This window comes from Eptatretus burgeri, chromosome 13 (genome assembly GCF_056783735.1).
Source record: "Eptatretus burgeri isolate ZD-2024b chromosome 13, Ebu_testis_v1, whole genome shotgun sequence".
Classification (NCBI taxonomy): domain Eukaryota; kingdom Metazoa; phylum Chordata; class Myxini; order Myxiniformes; family Myxinidae; genus Eptatretus; species Eptatretus burgeri.
The window spans coordinates 50,071,676-50,092,446 of NC_140973.1; the positions used below are offsets into that span (position 1 = coordinate 50,071,676).

At 46.9% G+C, this 20,771-nt stretch overlaps 1 protein-coding gene across 4 annotated transcripts in view; it reads left to right on the top strand.

Annotated features, from left to right (window-relative positions):
- The first annotated feature begins 17,318 nt into the window (after window positions 1-17,318).
- The window catches only part of LOC147014440 (LIM and cysteine-rich domains protein 1-like), a 36,092-nt gene continuing 32,639 nt past the window's right edge, over window positions 17,319-20,771 (top strand). Inside the window, exons 1-4 of one of the 4 annotated variants that reach the window (XM_085852395.1) lie at window positions 17,319-17,613; window positions 18,734-18,813; window positions 19,339-19,609; window positions 20,273-20,542. In XM_085852395.1, the coding sequence (XP_085708521.1) occupies window positions 17,542-17,613; window positions 18,734-18,813; window positions 19,339-19,609; window positions 20,273-20,542 (693 nt within the window). In that variant the 5' untranslated portion in view covers window positions 17,319-17,541. The remainder of the gene's footprint in view (window positions 17,614-18,733; window positions 18,814-19,338; window positions 19,610-20,272; window positions 20,543-20,771) is intronic. The other 3 variants (XM_085852397.1, XM_085852396.1, XM_085852394.1) reach the window with 3 other exon arrangements.

The following is a 20,771-nucleotide window of genomic DNA, read 5'->3' on the forward strand; positions in this document are numbered from 1 at the left end:
TTGGGTTTGTCAAATTAACAAAAATGGAGGTCGCTTTGCTGTTGGTGGGAATGTAGGCTCGAAACCCATTTGGAGGGGTGCAGGAGCCCTGTTGACGGGCTGGGAGCGTGGCTGCGAAAAGTGAGTATCGCTGAGTGGGTACCCCGGGCACCAGGCTAGTCGGCCGTGCCAGGCCAAGGGCCCATGGGGGGCCGGGATAGCGTAGTGGGCATGGGTGCGGGGGCCCGGGGCGCCATTAGCCGCGTGGGCAGTGTTGTGGGCAAGGGTGACCCTCGGAAAGGGGCCTGGGAAGCCAGCCTGCCACGTGTGCGTTTCAGGGGAGGTGCCATGGGGGGCACTCCCCGGTGTTAGGGAGCTGGTAGGCTCGGAGGCAGTGTAGTGCCCGGGGGTGCCATAGCGGGAGATTCGGCAGAGGGTCGTGCCTGCCAAAGGGAGCCACGTGTCCCAGCCATGAGACCGTGTGAGGGCACGGAGAGAAAATTGGGGGGCGAGGCCCAAAATTGTAAGGACACCAACACAGGCGACGGGAATCTGGGTTGTTAGAACCAATAGTTTAAGCGAGAGGCGCTTGTTGAAAGCCCCGGGGTAGTTTAACAGTTAAATGGTTAGGGTAGATTAGGAAGTGTACCCCTCCGCACCATCCATCCCCTCGCTCTCGTTGTGGGCTGCTGGACCCACTTTGGGTGAGATCGCCGAACTCTGGGGAGGCCATTCTGAGGCTTGAGTTGGGCCTCGACACAGGACGTTAGCTCTCCCTTGTTCCCCTCCGGGAAGGTAACGTAGGGGTTGGGAGTAGGCTAGGTGACAGGATAGGTTAGCCGAACAAGGACGATAAAGGGGGTTAGGGGACGATTTATAGTGGGGAAGTAAAAAAAGGAAATTAAAAAAAAAAAAAAATAAGTGGGGGCTAAATTGGTTTTTCACAAATTAAGGGAGTGGGTATGTACAGTGACAGGCAAAGGCGATAGGTGGGAGGGAGACAGGTAGGTAGGTCCGAGCCCGCCTTCCAAGTGGCCAGCACCACCGCACTCCCTCCACCAACCTCCACTGAACGGCAAAGGCTGGCCAACTTCATCGGCTGGCCGTGTTTTGCTTCAAGGCGGAGGCCGGCCAACTTCATCGGCAGCTGTTGTTTTGCTGCAAGGCCTGTGCCATCAGCTGGCCGTGTTTTGCTTCAAGGCCTGTGCCGGCCAGTTCATCTGCCGGCTGTGTTTGCCTGCAGCGGCCTTCTTCTGCGGGCTGTGTTTGCCTGCTGCCTTTGCCATGCCATGCCCACTGCCCACGTTCACCAGCCCAGTTCAATTTTGCTTTGCCCCCCCCCCCCCTGTTCATTTCCATGTGCGCCAGGATCCGCAAGGCAACAGTTTGCAAGCTGCGAGAACTGCCCTGTTGGCAGCTACAACCCGGGCCTGCAGTGGCGGCCCGTGCACCGTGTTTGCGTACAACCATTCATCCATCCATTCGTTGTTTTCATTGCGTGTGCCACTTGAGCTGGCACGGAGACTACGTTTGTGCAGCCCATGCACCGTTGTGGTTCACTGCGTTCAGTTCAAAAGGGAAGGCCGTGGACTGCGTGTGGGCAGCCAGCCACGTTCCCTGTCACCTGCATTGTTTTGAGCCAGAGACTGCATGTGAGCAGCCTGGCTCCCTGCTAACTGCTTTTCTTTTGCAGAGTTCATTGATCCTGGGCCATGGTTTAGTGTAAAATTTGTAAGTTAAGGTTAAGATGTACTGTAAATATGAGTGCGCCCCCGGCATGTTTGTCTTAGCGCCGGCAATTTTATTTAAGTCGTCCGTGTGAGTGAGTTTGTTTAGGTAGTTACTCAGCCCTTAGGTTATTTATTTTGGGGACACGAATACCATGAATGTCGCACTCAGGGATCCGTAGGTAAAATGTACTAGGGGAAAACTACACATGATGGCACACGAAAATTTGACGACTCGGGACGAGTCTGTAAAAAGGGGAGGGGGTAGTGTTGTGGTTGACCAAATTCGCAAACCACCATTCAGGTCCCTTAGGTGAGATATCTCGGTAAGTATATGTGTAGTTAGGCCCAAACCCGTTGTCTAGAGGGAATAAATGTCATTCATGAGGGCTGCGACTCTTCAGGATAGCCGTTTTTCTTTTACTATCTTTATTTTGGACCAGCCGCCATTATTACCACCACCAACCACGTCTCAACAGCCATCACAACAACAACCACCAACCACAACGCCACTTCACAACAACAACCACCAACCACAACGCCGCTTCACCACAACCACCACGACCTTTACCGTCACAACTCGCCACCATCGCATCACCGTCATCTCGCGCCACTCGTGGGCACCGATGCTGGACTCGTGCGGGGCACGCACCGAGCAGCCTGTTCAAAAACATCACGGATTTTCCGCAGAAAAACGGATCAAAAACGACTCACGCCCACTTTTGTTCCGTCCAATCGGTGAGCGAGGGGCGATTTGGCCCCACCTCCAGGGCGTTGGAGGGCGGTCGCTATATGCAAATTCATGGATCAAAAAGCATTCACGCCCACTTTTCCTCGGGCCAATGGGGAGCGAGGTGAAAGGTCGGAGGCAGAGGGTCAAAGATGAAAGAGTGAAGCCACGGGGCTTATAAAAACGACTGCGTTCGTCAGTCGAGAGCAGTTCGCAGTTGGGAGTTCGCGGAGTCGGAGTGAAGAGGACGGAGCTGTGGAGATGCGGAGGCGGCGAAGGCGGTTGAGGGGGTGCTCGCGTCGGATTCGGGGAACTGCGGAGGGAAAGGCCGGCGGCGCGACCGAGGTCGTGGTGGAGACGCTCGTCGCGGGACCCGAGAGTTTGTGAAATCCTCCTTTCCCCGAGCATCAGCAACCCCCTCCTGTTTCCCCCCGCGCTGAGATAGTGCGACAAAAGGGGGCCCCCTTCCCACCCCCTACCAGACACTGTCCGCGAGGCCCGCGGAGTTGAGGCACCACCGCCACTTCGCGTCTCATCATCAGACGGGTAGGCCCGACACAGTCTCGGCCCCAGGCCCGCCTACCCCCTCATCCTGGAGGGTGGTTCTCTTTTCTTTTGCTTTGGGAATGTGTGTTGTCGGCGCCGTCTGTGAAGTAAAATTGTATAAGTGTTGCTGAGTGCCCGGTAGTCGGATAGATCTGCATTGTTGCATTTGCTTTTTGTCTTCTTCCTTTACATGTGCTTTTGGTGGAATTGTATATGTGTGCTTTCCGTGTGCCGCGAAATAAATGTGCTTCATGTTGAACTGTTTTCCCGCTTCGCTTCGTCATTTCTTTCATTGAATCCCCATCTTGCTTCACGTAAAGGGTTGGTCGTGGGCTAAGACGCCCGATAATTAATCGAGCCGACGAATAACACCGCTCGGTTATCCCGATAGTACGGAACGGGTCGCTTAAGTGGCCCGTGTCCGAAGTCGACCTGCGGCGAGGTGCGATCGCCCGGTCTACCCTCTGTGTCGGTACTTAGGTAGGTCGAATTTGGCGAGCAACCCTATCCCACGCGGGGGCCGATTGGCTCGATCGCGGTGAGACCGAAAGGTCCACCCGTGACTGGTTCCCGGCGTTAGTCCGAGAGGGTCACGACTGGATTGTCCGTCCGGTGGGCGACGTGCCGCGATTCGAGTTACGTGGCCGTTCGCACGCCGGCGGGCGCGAATCCGCGACAATATATATATATATATATATATATATATATATATATATATATATATATATATATATATATATATATATATATATATATATATATATATATATATATATATATATATATATATATATATATATATATATATATATATATATATATATATATATATATATATATATATATATATATATATATATATATATATATATATATATATATATATATATACATACATGTACATATATATATATATATATATATATATATATATATATATATATATATATATATATATATATATATATATATATATATATACATATATATATATATATATATATATATATATATATATATATATATATATATATATATATATATATATACACATATACATATATATATATATATATATACACATATACATATATATATATATATATATATATATATATATATATATATATATATATATATATATATATATATATATATATATATATATATATATTGTTGTGGTTGACGAAGTTCGCAAACCACCATTCAGGTCCCTTAGGTGAGATATCTCTGTAAGTATATGTGTAGTTCGTCCAAACCCGTTGTTTAGGGGGAATAAATGTCATTCATTCGGGCTGCGACCCCTCGAGATAGCCGTTTTTCTTTTACTATCTTTATTTTGGACCAGCCGCCATTACTACCATCACAACCACCACCAACCACGTCTCAACAGCCATCACACAACTACCAACCGCAACGCCGCTTCACAACAACAGCCACGACCTTTACCGTCACAACTCGCCCTCGCAACCATCGCATCACCGCCTTTTCCGCGCCGCTTGTGGGCACCGATACTGGACTCGTGCAGGGCGCGCACCGAGCAGCGTGTACAGAAACATCACAGCCTTTCCGAAGAAAACGGATCAAAAACGACTCACGCCCACTTCTGTTCCGTCCTATCGGCGAGCGTGGGGCGATTTGGCCCCGCCTCCAGGTGCTTTGGAGTAATATCGCTATATGCAAATTCATGGATCAAAAAGCATTCACGCCCACTTTTCCTCGGTCCAATGGGGAGCCAGTTAGAGGTGAAGGGTCGGAGGTAAAGGGTCGAAGGTGAAGGAGCGAGGCCACGGGGCATATAAGGGGCCGCGCTCGCCAAACAGAGCAGTTCGGAGGGGAGAGAGTTAAGAGTTCAGAGTCAGTGAAGAGTTGAGAGGAGTCGGAGAAGGCGGTTGGACGGAGCTGTGGAGAGGTGGCGGCGGCGAAGGCGGTCGAGGGGGTGCTCGTGTCGGAGTCGGGGAGCTGCGGAGGGAGAGGCCGGCGGCGCGACCGAGGTCGTGGTGGAGATGCTCGTCGCGGGACCCGAGACAGGGAGATATCCTCCTTCCCCCGAGCATCAACAACCCCCTCCTGTTTCCCCCCGCGCTGAGATAGTGCGAGAAGGGGGCCCCGTTCCCACCCCCTACCAGACACTGTCCGCGAGGCCCGTGGAGTCGGGGCGCCACCGCCATCTTGCGGCTCATCATCAGATGGGTAGGCCCGACGTGGTCTCGGCCCCAGGCCCGCCTACCCCCCTCATCCTTGAGGGTGGTCCTTTTCTTTTGCTTTGAGTGTATGTGTTGTCGGCGCCGTCTGTGAAGCAAAACTGTGTAAGTGTTGCCGTGTGCTCGGTAGTCGGTTAGATCTGCATTGTTGCATTTGCTTTTTGTGTATTATTGTGCTTCTTCTTCTTTTACATTTGCTTTTGGTGTAATTGTATATGTGTGCTTTCCGTTCATCGCGAAATAAATGTGCTTCATGTTGAACTGTTTTCCCGTTTCGCTTCGTCTTTTCCTCTATTGAATCTCCATCTTACTTCACGTAAACGGTTAGTCGTGGGCAAATACGCCCGATAATTAATCGAACCGTCGAGGCCGACGATAACACCGCTCGGTTATCCCAATAGTACGGAACGGGTCGCTTAAAGTGGCCCGTGTCCGAAGTCGACCTGCGGCGAGGTGTGATCGCCCAGTCTACCCTCCGTGTGGGTACTTAGGTAGGTCGAATTTGGCGAGCAACCCTATCCCACGCGGGGGGCCGATTGGCACGATCGTGGTGAGGCCGAAAGGCCCACCCGTGACTATTTCCCGGCGTTAGTCTGAGAGGGTCACGACGGGATTGTCCGTCCGGTGGGCGACGTGCCGCGATTCGAGTTACGTGGCCGTTCGCACGCCGGCGGGCGCGAATCCGCAACAATATATATATATATATATATATATATATATATATATATATATATATATATATATATATATATATATATATATATATATATATATATATATATATATATATATATATATATCTATATATCCACCCACAGCATCGACATTCGACACGAGGTCTTGCGGCTCTCTGTCTTGTGGGCTTGGACTGTATCGTCTTGCCAATTGCTTTTGGAGATGCGCTGGCAAGCGCACACTTATCGCTTGACTGTTATTCAAAGAAGGATATTATTAAAGAACAGTTTATCCAAGAAGGCCGCATTATTCACCACGTTGAACATCTGGAATAAGGATTTTAGTTCACACAGCTGAACTCTTAAACAGCAAGGAGTTCACAGTGGACGCTCATCCTTAAACATTAAGTTGTTCACAGGGTGCGACAAGGCATAAATGGGTGGCGTACAAGTGGGTGGGGGGCACCAGATGCGTCATGGGGGGGGAATTGCACCCAAATTCCCTCCCCCCCAGCGACGGGCCTGGCCCATCCATTCAAGCCTTGCACTGACCCACATGGTTGGGAGTTTTCAGTACGGGCAGATGCTTGTTCAGCGAGCTAAGAAAGTTCTCCAAGTCTTTTGTTGTGCAGAGGCACCGCCCTTTCTCTCAGGTACCTTCATTCTTTCATTCCTCTTTTTTCCTGCCACTGGAACAATCTCCCACACTCTCTTCAATCCCACTCTTCCCTCCAGGTCTTCAAAACAGCTGTTCACCAACCATCTCTTATCTTTCTCCATCCAAAACCATGATCTTTTCTACCCCCGTTAATCCACCCAACCCCCACTTCTTTCAAATTCCCAGCTTTCCTTCCTGAAAGTCCCTGTCGTGTCCATCTTGTTTACCCCATGTACCTCACCACATCCCTCTCCCTTCCACAGATCTCCTCATGTCTCTGTTCCCAACTGTTTTGTGCTTCCCTCTCCTGCCCCTCTTTTCTCCTGCTCCCCTTGTATGTTCTGTGTGTTAGCTCTTGTACGAGCCTTGACATTGTATATATTGTTGCGGTTCCGGGTACCGAGACACCAGCTTGTCACTCGGGGGGATTAATCCCCGGTTGTCCTCAGTAGAGCCGGACCTGGGGCCATCGCTCACAATAAACGCTGTGGTACGGTGGGTTGTTTTAAAACCACGAACGCCATCCAGTCAACCACGAGTTCCAGTGTCCACCATCTAATTCCGTTTAACTAGAGGTCACGTGGTTACCTGAGCGGGGAGCACACCCTCGGCAAAGCACCAATATTATCTGATTAGATTTTAATTTGGGCGGCCGAGTGTTTTAACCGCTAGTGCGTGTCGACGATTTTTTGGTCAAATCTGTGGTAATTACCTCCCAGTCTACCTCGGTTCGAACAATGCGAGACCAATGGAAGGAAAGGACAAACACGGACAGGTTGGAAATCGACAAATAATTTATTAATAATAAAATAAATAAATAAAAAGAACTTTTTATTTGCTGAGGTAAATAAAGAATGAATCTCAAAGCAAAATCAATCAAAATGCCAGAAAAGAGACAAAGAGCAGATGCTTATTGGGGGGGGGGGTTGACTTACTTACAGCTAAACACAGACAAGGGTACCCAACCGGTCATTCAGGGGGAGGAGGGGGAAGAATCGTCTCGCTCACCAGAGTCGCCCGTGAGGTGAAAACGTTCTGAAATGCGCGTGCGTGTGTCACGTCCGTCGCCTGGACCATCCCTGTCGCACAGCCTCTCGCGGGGCAGCCTCGAACGGCAGTCAAAGTAAGGAGGGCACCGAGATGGTTCGTCGCGGGTTTTGACCCTGGTGTCCGATGGTGAACGCAGCTTGCCTCACCCGTTGGCGGCTTTGTTCACACCCGCACGCGCACCACACGCTCGCTTGCCGAAACTCTGGGCAGGACGAACCGTCTCGCTGTTGGCACTGGCCAGACACTCACACGCGTGCTTCCTTCTCTTTTGCGCGCCTACACCCGCTTCTTGCTCGTTTCTCTCTCGTACCTCTTTCGTTCAAGCTTTTTTTTTTTTTTTTTTTTTTAACCTTCAGAACATATGGCTTTCGCCTTTTCCTATCCTTCTCCACGTATCTCCTCACAGAACGTCTTTTTATATCTTCGGCGTGTCTCCACGGGATGCCGTCCGCCCCAAGCTCTCCCCACCCCACTGGGGCACGGTTACCATGACGACCCGTGTACTCTCAAAAAAGGCGGGCATCGGAGCTCACGAAAGATCGCCGCTGAGGAAATATAAGGGTGGGCCCCAGGGCTCGTAAAAGATTATTGCTGAGGAAATATAAGGGCAGGCTTTAGAGCTCGGAAAAGATATTTGTAAACGTGTCTGTCGTTAAAAAACAAGGACAAATGTGTCCACGAGCAGCGTCCGAAAGATTTTGTCGGCTAAACCAAAAAAAAAATTAAAAAACAACAACAACAACTTCCGATATTTCGTCACGTGCCTTGATTAAGCCAATAGCGAAACACGTCATAATGTATTGACGTATTTATGATATATCGTGTATTTACGAAATAAATAATGTATTTACGAAATTACAATACGATAAATTGAATAATCTTTAAATAGTAACATGAACTTTTCGAAAGTTTAAAGCAAATGTCTGAATATATTTAAAAGTTCATGATAGACTATGTGAGGATGTGTACATGTGCTCAATATTTAAGGAGATCCGGATCTTGTACATACAAGAGCCGAGTCTGAGAGATTAAGGTTTTGTAAGAAGAAGAAGAAGAAGAAGAAGAAGAAGAAGAAGAAGAAGAAGAAGAAGAAGAACGCCGAGCTCTCTATGAGCAGCGTTCGCTATGTGAGACGCTTCTAAAAAAAATTCCCATAAGAGAGTGGATCTATCCTTTACTCTTCTCAACTCATCACATATAAGAACACATTAGACATGGGGATGGGGCTAATCTGAACATGTATTTTAGGAAATAACTGTCTGAGGACCTGGATGTATGGATGCATTCATCGGACCGGATTCTGAAATCTGTAACAATATATATTGTTAACGTTGTGGTACGGTGGGTTGTTTTAAAACCACGAACGCCACCCAGTTATCCACGAGTTCCAGTGTCCACCATCTAATATATATATATATATATATATATATATATATATATATATATATATATATATATATATATATATATATATATATATATATATATATATATATATATATATATATATATATATATATATATATTGTACAGTATGTGCAAGATGAGGATTGTTCCGAAAATGGCTCTCAAACCTTCTAAAAGAAGCCGAGAATACTTGGAAAAGTACTATATATATATATATATATATATATATATATATATATATATATATATATATATATATATATATATATATATATATATATATATATATATATATATATATATATATATATATATATATATGGTACTTTTCCAAGTATTCTCGGCTTCTTTTAGAACGTTTGTGAGCCATTTTCGGTAACAATCCTCATCTTGCACATACTGTACAATATACTCTATGGTGACCTGAACACCACCGTTTCTCGAGGTTTCTGCGCATGCACACCGAGAATTCTGAGGCAGATAACGTCATTTCGAAAGTCGTGTATTCAGAGCTGATCACACACACACTCGAAGCATCATGCACAAGTGTGATTATGTTAATATCCTTGAGAACAGCTTTCAGTCTTAAATAATGAACCAGTAAGATCAAGGTTCAATGAAACATAATTGCAATGCTTACAATCAGAAGATATAATAAGTTTATAATTGAAAAAGATATAAATATAATCGTTTTCAAAGTACCTGTGAAGAAATTGATTTTAAAGTTTTAAGGAAATGCCAGAAGTGTGATAAAGGACCATCTACAGGGTGTTTCAAAAAGAGTGATGCAACTTTAAATGTTTATTCACAAAGAAACAGAAACCTCAGGAACATGAAGCCAACATTTCTTGAAAGCTGGTGACATGGTATTTTCTATCACTGATTGCTATTGTAGTAAGTCACTGCTCGAGTTAGTGAAAGCCCAAGGTCTGAAATTGGCATTAACGCAAAATCCTTGTCATTGATGTTCTTTGTGTGTGCCCCTCCGCGGTTTAGACAGGCATTGATCCTGGCTCCTAAGTTCTGTCCAACTTTCCTGTAGGTCTCATGTGGTACTGCCTGGAGGTAGTCCAACTCCTCCTGCTTCAGATCATCCAGTGTGGCAGGGCGGTTGGTGTAGACAGAGCCCTCTGCAGCCCCTCAGAACCAAAAGTCCAGGGGGTTCAAGTCTGGACTATGGAGAGCCCAGTCATGAGTGGTACCCAGGGCAATGAGGTAGTTTCTGAAGAGGTGCCGCAGGAAAGTGATGGTGTCACCAGATGTGTGTGGGGGTGCACCATCCAGCAAAACCAGGTCATGCTGAGCTGGTTTGGGGTGACCTTTTGGGCGATATCATTATGGAATTTCTGTAGCACAGCCTGGTAGCACTGACCGTTGATTGTCACCGTCCTGCTGTTGTCATTCTCAAACCAGTAAGGCCCTCGCGTTCCCCATCTGGCATTGAAGGTGAAGAAACATGTGACGTGAGGCCCTTTCAGGTATCTCTCAGTGATCTCCTCAGGTGGTTTTGCCAACCAGAAAATGTGATTGTTGATGGCACCGTTGAAGTGAAAATGGGCTTCATCACTGAACCAGATGAGGTTGATTCAGTTTGGGAACCCCTCCATCCTGTCACTGAGCCAATTGCACATATGAAGTCTCCTTCTCATGTCATCTTGACTCAGTTTATACCTTATAGAGATGATTTATGGGAAAAGCTTCAGTTCATGAGTGAGCATACGCTGGACTGATGTTGGTTTGATGCCTCGCTCTGGGGAGCGCAGGCAGTGGGACTTCTTGGGACTGCCCACTGCAGAATCCCGCATGGCGTCGATGTTGGCTTGATCTTGGTTACTGATGCTGACCTGCCACTGTTGTCCTTGCTCTGGTTGTGCCCTGTACCCTTGTGCAAAAAATGTTTCACAATACGTTGAATGGCACAATTTGTGGGTCCATCATGTGTTCTAAGGTCGTAATCATGGCAGAATCTCCGACGGGTGTTTACATGTGATTTTGTCTCATACCACAGAGCCACCACTTTTGTCTTCTGTTTCACTGTCAATGGCCGAGTTCAGCTACGGAGCTAGAAATCCCAGGGCACAAATACCACGATACCACCACCAAAAACTGAAAAGGAAAACAGTATAGGTCAAAAAACAAAGAAATAGCAGGAAGTCAAAGTTGTATCAATCTTTTTGAAACACCCTGGTATTATACTACATACACACATACATTTGCTTTTGAGGTGGGGAAGGAGGGGAGGGTTCAATTTTGCCAATTTCAATTGAAAGAATGACAATGAAATTAGATGCAGGAGAAGATCATTCGGCCCATCATGCCATGCCACATAAATAGCAGGTTAAAACAAATCTGTGAAAACGATTCAATTCCATTGGGGGAATGAGGGGAGAGTGGGATGAGAACAGTGTGGCAGGCTCAGAGATATCACAAGGGTGATTAAAAAATAAAAACGGGGGAATTGTTTTTCTTTTATGGGGGGTGGGGGTGGGTGGAGTGAACAAAGGCAGTTTATGGGTGAAGAATATGCAATGCCAACAACATATTATCCCTTGACAAGACCTTCTCACAGACATCACACTCAGCACAGATGTACACAATTCGTCTCAATCACCTATCAATGTTCAAGCTATCAGAAAGTCCTGCCAACATCCCTATAATCCCTCTATCTCCATAACTTCCAGGTACCTGTCTAATTCCAATTTAAACTCTTTTTTGTATACCTTGTTGAGGCTCATATGAGAGCTAACACACAACGCACAGCAAGGGGGGGCATGAGACAAGAGGGGTGGGAGTGGGAAGGACACAACAGTGAGGAACAGACAGAAGATCTGTGGAAGGGAGAGAGATGGGGTGGGGAACATGAGGTATACAAGATGGACATTACAGGGACTTTCAGGAAGGAAAGCAGCGAATTTGAAGGAGGTGGGCTTGGGCGGATTATCACGGGTCGAAAAGATCGTGGATTTAAATGGGGGAAGACAAGAGGTGGCGATGAACAGCTGTTTTGAAGGCCTGGAGGGAAGAATGGGATTGAATAGAGTGAGGGAGTTTATTCCAAAGGCGGGAAAAAAGAGGAATGAAAGAGTGAAGGTGAGCAGTGATTCGTGATTTTGGTGGTTTCCCAGAAGGGGGTTGTTGGCGGACCTTGAGCGCCTTGCGGAAATGTGGTGGGGACAAATCGCAAAGAGAGCAGGGGGCACGAGGCTGGAGAGGAGATGGTAGAAGACAGAAAGACCACCGACCAGCCTGCGGTGAGAGAGTGAGAGGCCCAAAAACTCAGCCTCATTGCGGGAGATAACAATGATCCGAAATGCCTTGGTTTTCACAGCGAGAAGCCGAGAAAGGTGGGAGGCAGGAGCACCAGCCCAGAGGGAAGAGCAGTACTCCATCAGGCTGTGGACAAAAGCTTTGTAAGTGGTCAGGAGCTCAGGTGGGCCGAGGAAGGACTTTGCATGATGGAGGATTCCCAGTCGGCGACTGGCTTTGGAGGCGAGGTTTGAAATGTGGTTTTCTCAGGAAAGGTCATGGCAGATAGAGACCCAGAAGCTTGAAAGAAAGGACTTCTTCCAGAGGATTGTTCAGAAAGTGGATGGGGGGGGGGGTCTAAACGGTCCTTTTGGAGGGACACAGTGAGAGTGTGAGATTTGTCCGGATTGAAAGACATGTTCCACGTGTTGGACAAGTTTGTGATTTTATCCAGATCTGCAGTGAGCGAAGAAGCTGCTGCTTGCCGGTCTGAGGGATGACAGATGGCACGGCAGAGGGTGGAGTCATCGGCAAAGAGATAAAGAGGATTTTCCAGAGAGTCAGAGAGATCATTGATGAAAACCAGAAAAAGAACAGGGCCCAGAACGCGACCTTGAGGAACTCCAGCCTGGACAGGAAGAGGGGATGAAAGAACTCCATTTAGGGCCACACGTTGACTCTGACAGGAGAGGAAGCCTGTGAGCCATGAGTGGAGATGGCCTTGGATACCATAGGAAGAGAGTTTAGTGAGCAGGGTAGGGTGCCAGACCGTGTCAAAAGCACGTGATATGTCCAGGGATACGGCTCGGATTTCATGTCTGGCATTGAGGACCTCTATCCATTGATGGGAGAGCAGAAGCAGCATATCCAGGGTAGAGTGACCTGCTCTGAAACCAAATTGATGATCAGAAATCAAGCCATTGGAGAAGAGGAAGGATTTCATGTCTGAAGCGATGATGGATTTCATAACCTTGCTGATGATTGGGAGAAGGCTGATTGGTCTGCAGTTGCAGGGATCTGTTTTTGCACCTTTTTATGCAGGGCAGTGATGTTTTCAGATTTCCAAGCAGATGGCAGATGGCCTTAAGCAAATGAGAGGGTGAATAGAACAGAGAGAGGGTGAGCAAGAGCAGAAGATCAGGTTTTTAGGACATGTGGGCTGATGCCGTCTGGACCCATTGCTGAATCTGAGTCGAGGTTTGACAGCAAGCTCTCCACTTTGTCAGGAGAAAAGGACATAGAGTCCAGGGGCAGTTGGGTGCGACTGGGAAAGGTGGGTAGAGAAAGTGATGGGTTTAGGACACAAGATTTAGCTGCAAACACCGAGTTTAGGCATTCAGCTTTTTCACGTGCGGTATCAGCAGTGCAGCCATTTGAGGTAAGGGAGGGGATGGAGGGGGAATATACACCAGAAACAGATTTGATTAGATGCCGGCAGGATTTGGAAGAGGGAGAGAGGTTTGAAAGTTCAGACTTGAGCTTAGAAAGATGTTGTTTTCTGGCTCTCCTGAGGGTAGACACACACTTGTTCCGAGCTTTATGGAAGGAACTGAGATTACCCTCAGTTGGGTTTGCTTTCTATGAGGCAAAGGCAAGTTGTTTCATGACAACTGCCTCGCCACATGGTTCAGTAAACCAAGGGTGGGAGGAAGGGTAGGACAACTGAAGACGAGAGGGAATAAATTTCTGCATGAGGGAGAGCAAGTTTTTTTTGAAAGAATTCCTAGAATGAGTTGATGTTTGAGAAAGTAGTGATAGGAGACCAGTCTATAAGTTTGATGGCTGCTTGGAGACCCTGCCAGTCGGCTTGAGTGAAATGCCAGACTCGACGGCAGTGAGGTGGTTCTCTGATAACAGCCAGAGAGATGTCCACTTTGACAAGGACATGGTCAGAAGAACCGATTGGAGCGAAGGAAGAGCAGCAGATATTGTCAGGGAAATTTGTCAAAATCAGATCCAGAAGAGATGGAGTACCATTGGTTGAGATCCGGGTCGGGAAGTTGACTGATTGAGTCAGTCCCAATGAGTCGCAGAAAGCTTTTGCTGAAGTGCCATGACAGGTGACAGAGGTACCCACACCTAGCCAACTGGCATGATGACAATTGAAGTCGCCACATATGAGGAAGAGAGAGTTTGGATGAGAAGATAGAAGTTGGTGACTTATCTTATCTACTGTTTCTGCTACCACAACCTCTCCAGGGAGACCATTCCATGCATTAACTACTCACTGAGTAAACGACCCCTGCCTTACTACCATCTTAACTCTCCTCGCCTTGACTCTCAGGCTCGGGCCCCTGGTCATATCACTGTCTACTCTGTTGAACAATTCATCTGCACTCATTATATCTCGACCTTTAAGTATCTTAAACATCTCTGTCATATCTCCTCGTAACCGCCTCCTTTGTCGTGAATAAAGCCCTGTCTCCTTCAGCCGCTCCTCAGAGCTAAGTCTGGCTCGGCCCGGAATCAATCTTGTAGCCCTGCACTGAACCATCTCTATGGCATCTATCTCCTTCCTAAGTTGTGGTGACAAAAACTGCACACAATATTGGGAATTGAAGGGAGGAATATCAGAGAGAAAGTTGGGAATGTAGGATTGGGGGAGTGAAGGGAAAGAAGTTTGGAAATTTTGTGTCCTAAACCCATCACTATCTCTACCCACTTTACCCAGTCGCACCCAACTGTCCCTGGACTCTGTATCCTTTTCTCCTGACAAGGTGGAGAGCTTGCTTTCAAACCTCGAGTCAGATTCTGCAACCGGTCCAGACGGCATCAGCCCACGTGTCCTCAAAGCCTGCTCTTCTGCTCTTGCTCACACTCTCTCTGTTCTATTCACCCTCTCATTTGCCCAAGGTCATCTGCCATCTGCTTGGAAATCTGCTAACATCACTGCCCTGCATAAAAAAGGTGCAAAAACAGATCCCTATAACTACAGACCAATCAGCCTTCTCACAATCATCAGCAAGGTGATGGAATCCATCATCGCCTCAGATATGAAATCCATCCTCTTCTCCAATGGCTTGATTTCCAATCATCAATTTGGTTTCAGACCAGGTCACTCTACCCTGGATATGCTGCTTCTGCTCTCCCATCAATGGATGGAGGTCCTCAATGCCAGACAGGAAATCCGAGCCGTATCCCTGGACATATCACGTGCTTTTGACACAGTCTGGCACCCTGCCCTACTCACCAAACTCTCTTCCCATGGTATTCAAGGCCATCTCCACTCATGGCTCGCAGACTTCCTCTCCTGTCGCAGTCAACGTGTGGCCCTAAATGGAGTTCTTTCATCCCCTCTTCCTGTGCAGGCTGGAGTTCCTCAAGGTAGCATTCTGGGCCCTGTTCTTTTTCTGGTTTTCATCAATGATCTCTCGGACTCTCTGGAAAATCCTCTATTTCTCTTTGCCGACGACTCCACCCTCTGCCGTACCATCTGTCATCCCTCAGACCGGCAAGCAGCAGCTTCTTCACTCACTGCAGATCTGGATAAAATCACAAACTGGTCCTACACGTGGAACATGTCTTTCAATCCAGACAAATCTCACACTCTCACTATGTCTCTTCGAAAGGACCGTTTACAAAACCCCCCCATCCACTTTCTCAACAATCCTGTGGAAGAAGTCTTTTCTTTCAAGCTTCTAGGTCTCACTATCTGCCATGACCTTTCCTGGGAAAGTCACATTTCCAACCTCGCCTCAAAAGCCAGTCGCCGACTGGGAATCCTCCGTCGTGCTAAGTCCTTCCTCGGCCCTCTTGAGCTCCTGACCACTTACAAAGCTTTTGTCCGTAGCCTGATGGAGTACTGCTCTCCCCTCTGTGCTGGTGCTCCTGCCTCCCACCTTTCTCGGCTTCACGCTGTCGAAACCAGGGCATTTAAGATCATCGGCATCTCCCGCAATGAAGCTGAGTCTTTGGGCCTCTCACTCAATCACCGCAGGTTGGTCGGTGGTCTTTCTGTCTTCTACCGACTCCTCTCCAGCCTTGCCCCCCTGCTCTCTCTGCGATTTGTCCCCACCACATTTCCACAGGGCGCTCAAGGTCCGCCAACAACCCCCTTCTGGTAAAACTACCAAAATCACGAATCACTGCTCATCTTCACTCTTTCATTTCTCTTTTTCCCGCCTTTGGAATAAACTTCCTCACTCTATTCTTTCCCATTCTTCCCTCCAGGCTTTCAAAACAGCTGTTCACCACCACCTCTTATCTTCCCCCATCCAAATCCTCGATCTTTTCTACCCCCGATAATCCACCCAAGCCCACTTCCTTCATTTCTCCTGCTTTCCTTCCTGAAAGTCCCTGAAATGTCCATCTTCTCTTCGCCATGTTCCCCGTCCCATCCCCATCCCTCTCCCTTCCACAGTTCACCTAATGTGTCTGTTCCCCACTGTTTTGTCCCTTCCACTCCCGCCCCTCTTGTCTCATGCCTCCTTGCTGTGAGTTGTGTTAGCTCTCATACGAGCCTCGACCAAGGTATACAAAAAAAAAAAAAAAAATTACATAAGGGGTTGAGAGGGGAGAGGTGGATGGAGCATACTGGTCGGGGAGTCGGTAAAAAACGTCTCACAATAGTTGCGTACATAATAAATGCACGGCCCTGAAAATAATTATGTTTGGTGAAAAGTTTTTCATGCAACTTATGCAACACGGACATTATTCGTAGTGGAGTAAACTTTAGCAACCTGTAATTAATTGCACGTGTAGGGTTAGAATGAGATTTTAATTTTCCCAAAAACATCGGAACGCGTTGGATACCTTTAGCCAAGCATTCGTTCAGTGATCTTCAACAATTATGAAACAATGTCCCCAATATGTTCGAGTCATTCGTTGGTTGGTTGTGCTGTTTTTGATTTTAAAAAAAAAAAAATTCTTTTTTAAAAGTTTTATGGTTTCATCTCTACATTATATCTCATACGGATCCAGTTGTAAATTTTCAGTTTATCAGTTGTGAACGATCGTGTGTACGAGGCTTTAAGATGGCCGGCTTAAAAAAGTTTTCTTTCCTCAACTCTTTGCGTTCACGCTTGGATTACGGACACGCCCACTCGGCCTGTGATTGGCTGCGGCGGGATCCCCCTGTGCGCGACTCACCGCCAACATGAGCATGTGAAAGTGGGGGCATGTACAGAGGGATGCGACTCCGAGCCGCACGGGGGATGGCTCGGCTTGGGCGTGGAGCAGTAAACAAACCAGTGCTGCTGCAATAACAACAATGCATTGCTTGTGAACCCGAGACTTCCATACCGGCTCGAGGGATCTCCTGTTTGGGTGTACGAGCTCCGATTTGTTGACCTTCGTCCCGCGCTGTTTTACATTGAACGAAATGCGCAAAAACGCGCGGGAATGCGGAGCGAGAGAGGAGGATCGCGTGGAGGCTCCCTCGCACGGAAAAGCAGTGAGTTGGGGTTTATTCCTTGACCTCTTCACCATGACCACTGGTATGTTTCAATAACGGATTTATACCTTTTCGTCTAAATGAACCACAAGGTGTCTTTCTTCATTTAAACCCGTCTCTCGACGCCTCGTTTTATCACAAACTATGAGAAATCGGTCCTTATCAGGACGAACTGTCAGCGGAAAAAAAAAATAGACAACAAATTGTCTTAATATTGCTTCCTGAACCTTGTAATAAATGTCACAGTACATTGACATCTCCTAATGATATCCTTGGTATCGATGTTACTCTCTCTCTCTTCCTCAGCAGTCACAATTACCATGTTCTCGCGAGTTTGGCGGGGGGGGGGAGCTTTGCCAAGTCTTTCATGAACCGGCTGGCCAGGCCTGACGTTCAGTGAAGTAGTTGGGGCAGGAATTTGTAATTTGGCCATGGTGAAGATGATGGCGTGCCGACTCTTCGTGGACGACACCGTGGCATCTTTGAGGTCCGCTGACTAATGCCAATAGATGGGATGTCTAATTTAACGTCCATCCAACGGACGGCACATACATTGATGAATCGCCCTGCTTGTGAAACAGCGGGATGATAGTTTTTAGCTGGGCCGGGATTCGAACCCTGGTTCGACAGCTTTTGAGGTGAGTGTGCGTACCTCAAGGTCACCATGCAAGCCCCTTGTCATCAATGTTGAAGTATGTTGACATCTACTCTCCTTGTCTTGCGGATGACTATGTACAAGCTCATCCATGAGCATCAATGTAAACAGAAAATGGATCTTGCAAAACATTTAGGGTTCGTTTCAAAAAAATAATTAATGCTGGCATGTTTTTTTTTTGTCTTGTATTTGTAATTAAAAAAATATATTTTGTGTGCACATTTTTTTTTATATCCCATCATGCCCGTTGTCAGTCGGAACAACTAGGCTAGTTTCCTGTAATTAAGTGTTGTTTATTCCCCTATTGTGACCCACGCGTTTGGCTGGTGGTTTCTTGACTCCGATCTCCCTTTTATCATGACGAGTAAATGTACATCCCTTGCGTACAATTAATTTAAATGAGACACGTTGCTGTGTAACAAATCTTTGACATGTCACTGTGGCTCCTCTCTTGTACGATTACAGGACCCTGGGGTCGGGGCTGCAGCCGAGCCGTGCTTGCTCTGCCAGGAGAGGTGCATGGGATTCTCGGAGCACCCGTGGAGGTGACCAGGAACATCATGGCTTGGCGTCCCCTAGAGTATTTGCTGCCTCAAAAACAAGAAAAATATGTGACAATTATTCCAACTTGAATTGCCCTAAAAATAGAAACCATTGGTTGGTTTTTGTTTTTTTCTAAATGAAGGAGCCACAAACTTGTATATCTACCTATGAGACAAAGATCAAGACCAACGTTTTGACCATTGCATGGTTTTCATCTGGGATTGTGCAGGCATAATATGCATGGTGCAAGTATCCTCCCAACAGGGAGAGGGTCAAATGTCAGACACAAGACTTGCCTGATTGATGGCTATAATAATTGAGCATCCTTTCATTTTTGAGTTCGTGCTTCCCAGCTCCAACCAGTTTTATACCATCAGTTTCTATAGCCTTGCGTTTTTGGGCCACCCTCTTTTCAAGTTTCTTAACTGCAAGAGAAATGTCGCTAAAAGGGGTTATCAATGTATATGATGCTCCTTTGGTGTACTGTTTTTTGGCAAATGCTATCGTTCCATCATCTTTACCTGCAGGAAATGCTGCGGCAACTGTGGATGCAGTCGATTGGAGCACGCCGTGCCACAGGACATGGAGGATGACCTACGACTCGGGCGCCTTCTCGCAAATTCCAAACACGTTCACCTGACAGCCAGTGTTCGCGGCGGCGAACCGGCTGGAAAAACACAGCAACGGATCTACAAGCGAAACCGAGTCATCGTCACCAAAATGATGGCAGCACGCAAAGATCCGACTTTCAGTGCAGTTACATACGAGTGGGCACCACCCGGTGTAGGACATGAGATGGTGAGTTGTCCCATGGTGATCTGTCTATTTTTCTAATAGTTGTACAGGTTATTTAAATATTTACGAAACTTGCAGTTTGGTTGCCGTGAAAGCTACTTTTACTGGAAGAACTTTCCTTTCGGGGAATTTTGCCATATTTTGATGCCTATCCCAAGTTACCTACAGGGAAATTTTCACTGGACAAGCAAAAAGTAAACTGGCATCTGATTGATGTAGGCCAGACCAAGTAGGGTAAGTATAATAGATTAACCTTTCTGAAGGTTGTTAATGAGCTAGCCTGGCTTTTACCAATACTTTGACAGCGACATCAGAGTTCCATGGTATCCAGAGGTTGAGAATTCAAATCGTTGATATTTCTGTCTGCAGACTAAATTTAGATTCTGTAAAAACATTGTTAACTATACCGACAATCAAAGTTTGGTGAGTGTGTGTGAAACGGTGACAGAGGAGATAGGAAATGGAAAGAGACCCACGGACAGACACCGTCCTTTTATTTATGCAAAGAAGATGAAAGCAATAATTGCCGCACGTCTGTGTGTATGATGTAACTTTGTTGCATTGAGATCTCATATATCTTATCGAATATTCCCTACAGCTCTGAGTAACTGTTTGAAAGTGATAATTTTTCTATTATTAATGTGCCGATCACACTTTTTGATGCAGGCTGTGCAGTTCCTGAACTTGCTGCCTGAACATTGGCGGCCCATTGCAGGGACAGCTGGTGAGGCCTATCGCCGCAAACAGCTCGCACACCAACTCCCAGAGCATGATTTTGAACCATGGCGGTGTCACGACCTGTCGGTTGATGATCGATGGGGACTGGAGGAACATGCGCAGCGCTGCATCGACGCCCTGTCATTCGCAAATGTCCGCCTCGGGAGCTCGGAATGTCAAGGGGCAGTCGTTGGACACGATGCAGCAAAACAGCAACAAGTACGAGCTTGTGGGGTTGTTTTCTGTTTTGGTTTCTTTTTTTCCTTTTAAATCCCATATATAAATGTTTTCCTTGATTTCGATTCAATTTTTTGGTTGACAGTACCATGTTGAGGCAACAAATATACACCGATTCGAAGTTCAGACGGCACAAAATTATATTTGTCAAATATAATCACAGATATTAAAAATCTAATCGCATCAAAGTAATTTTGTTGATAATTTTCAT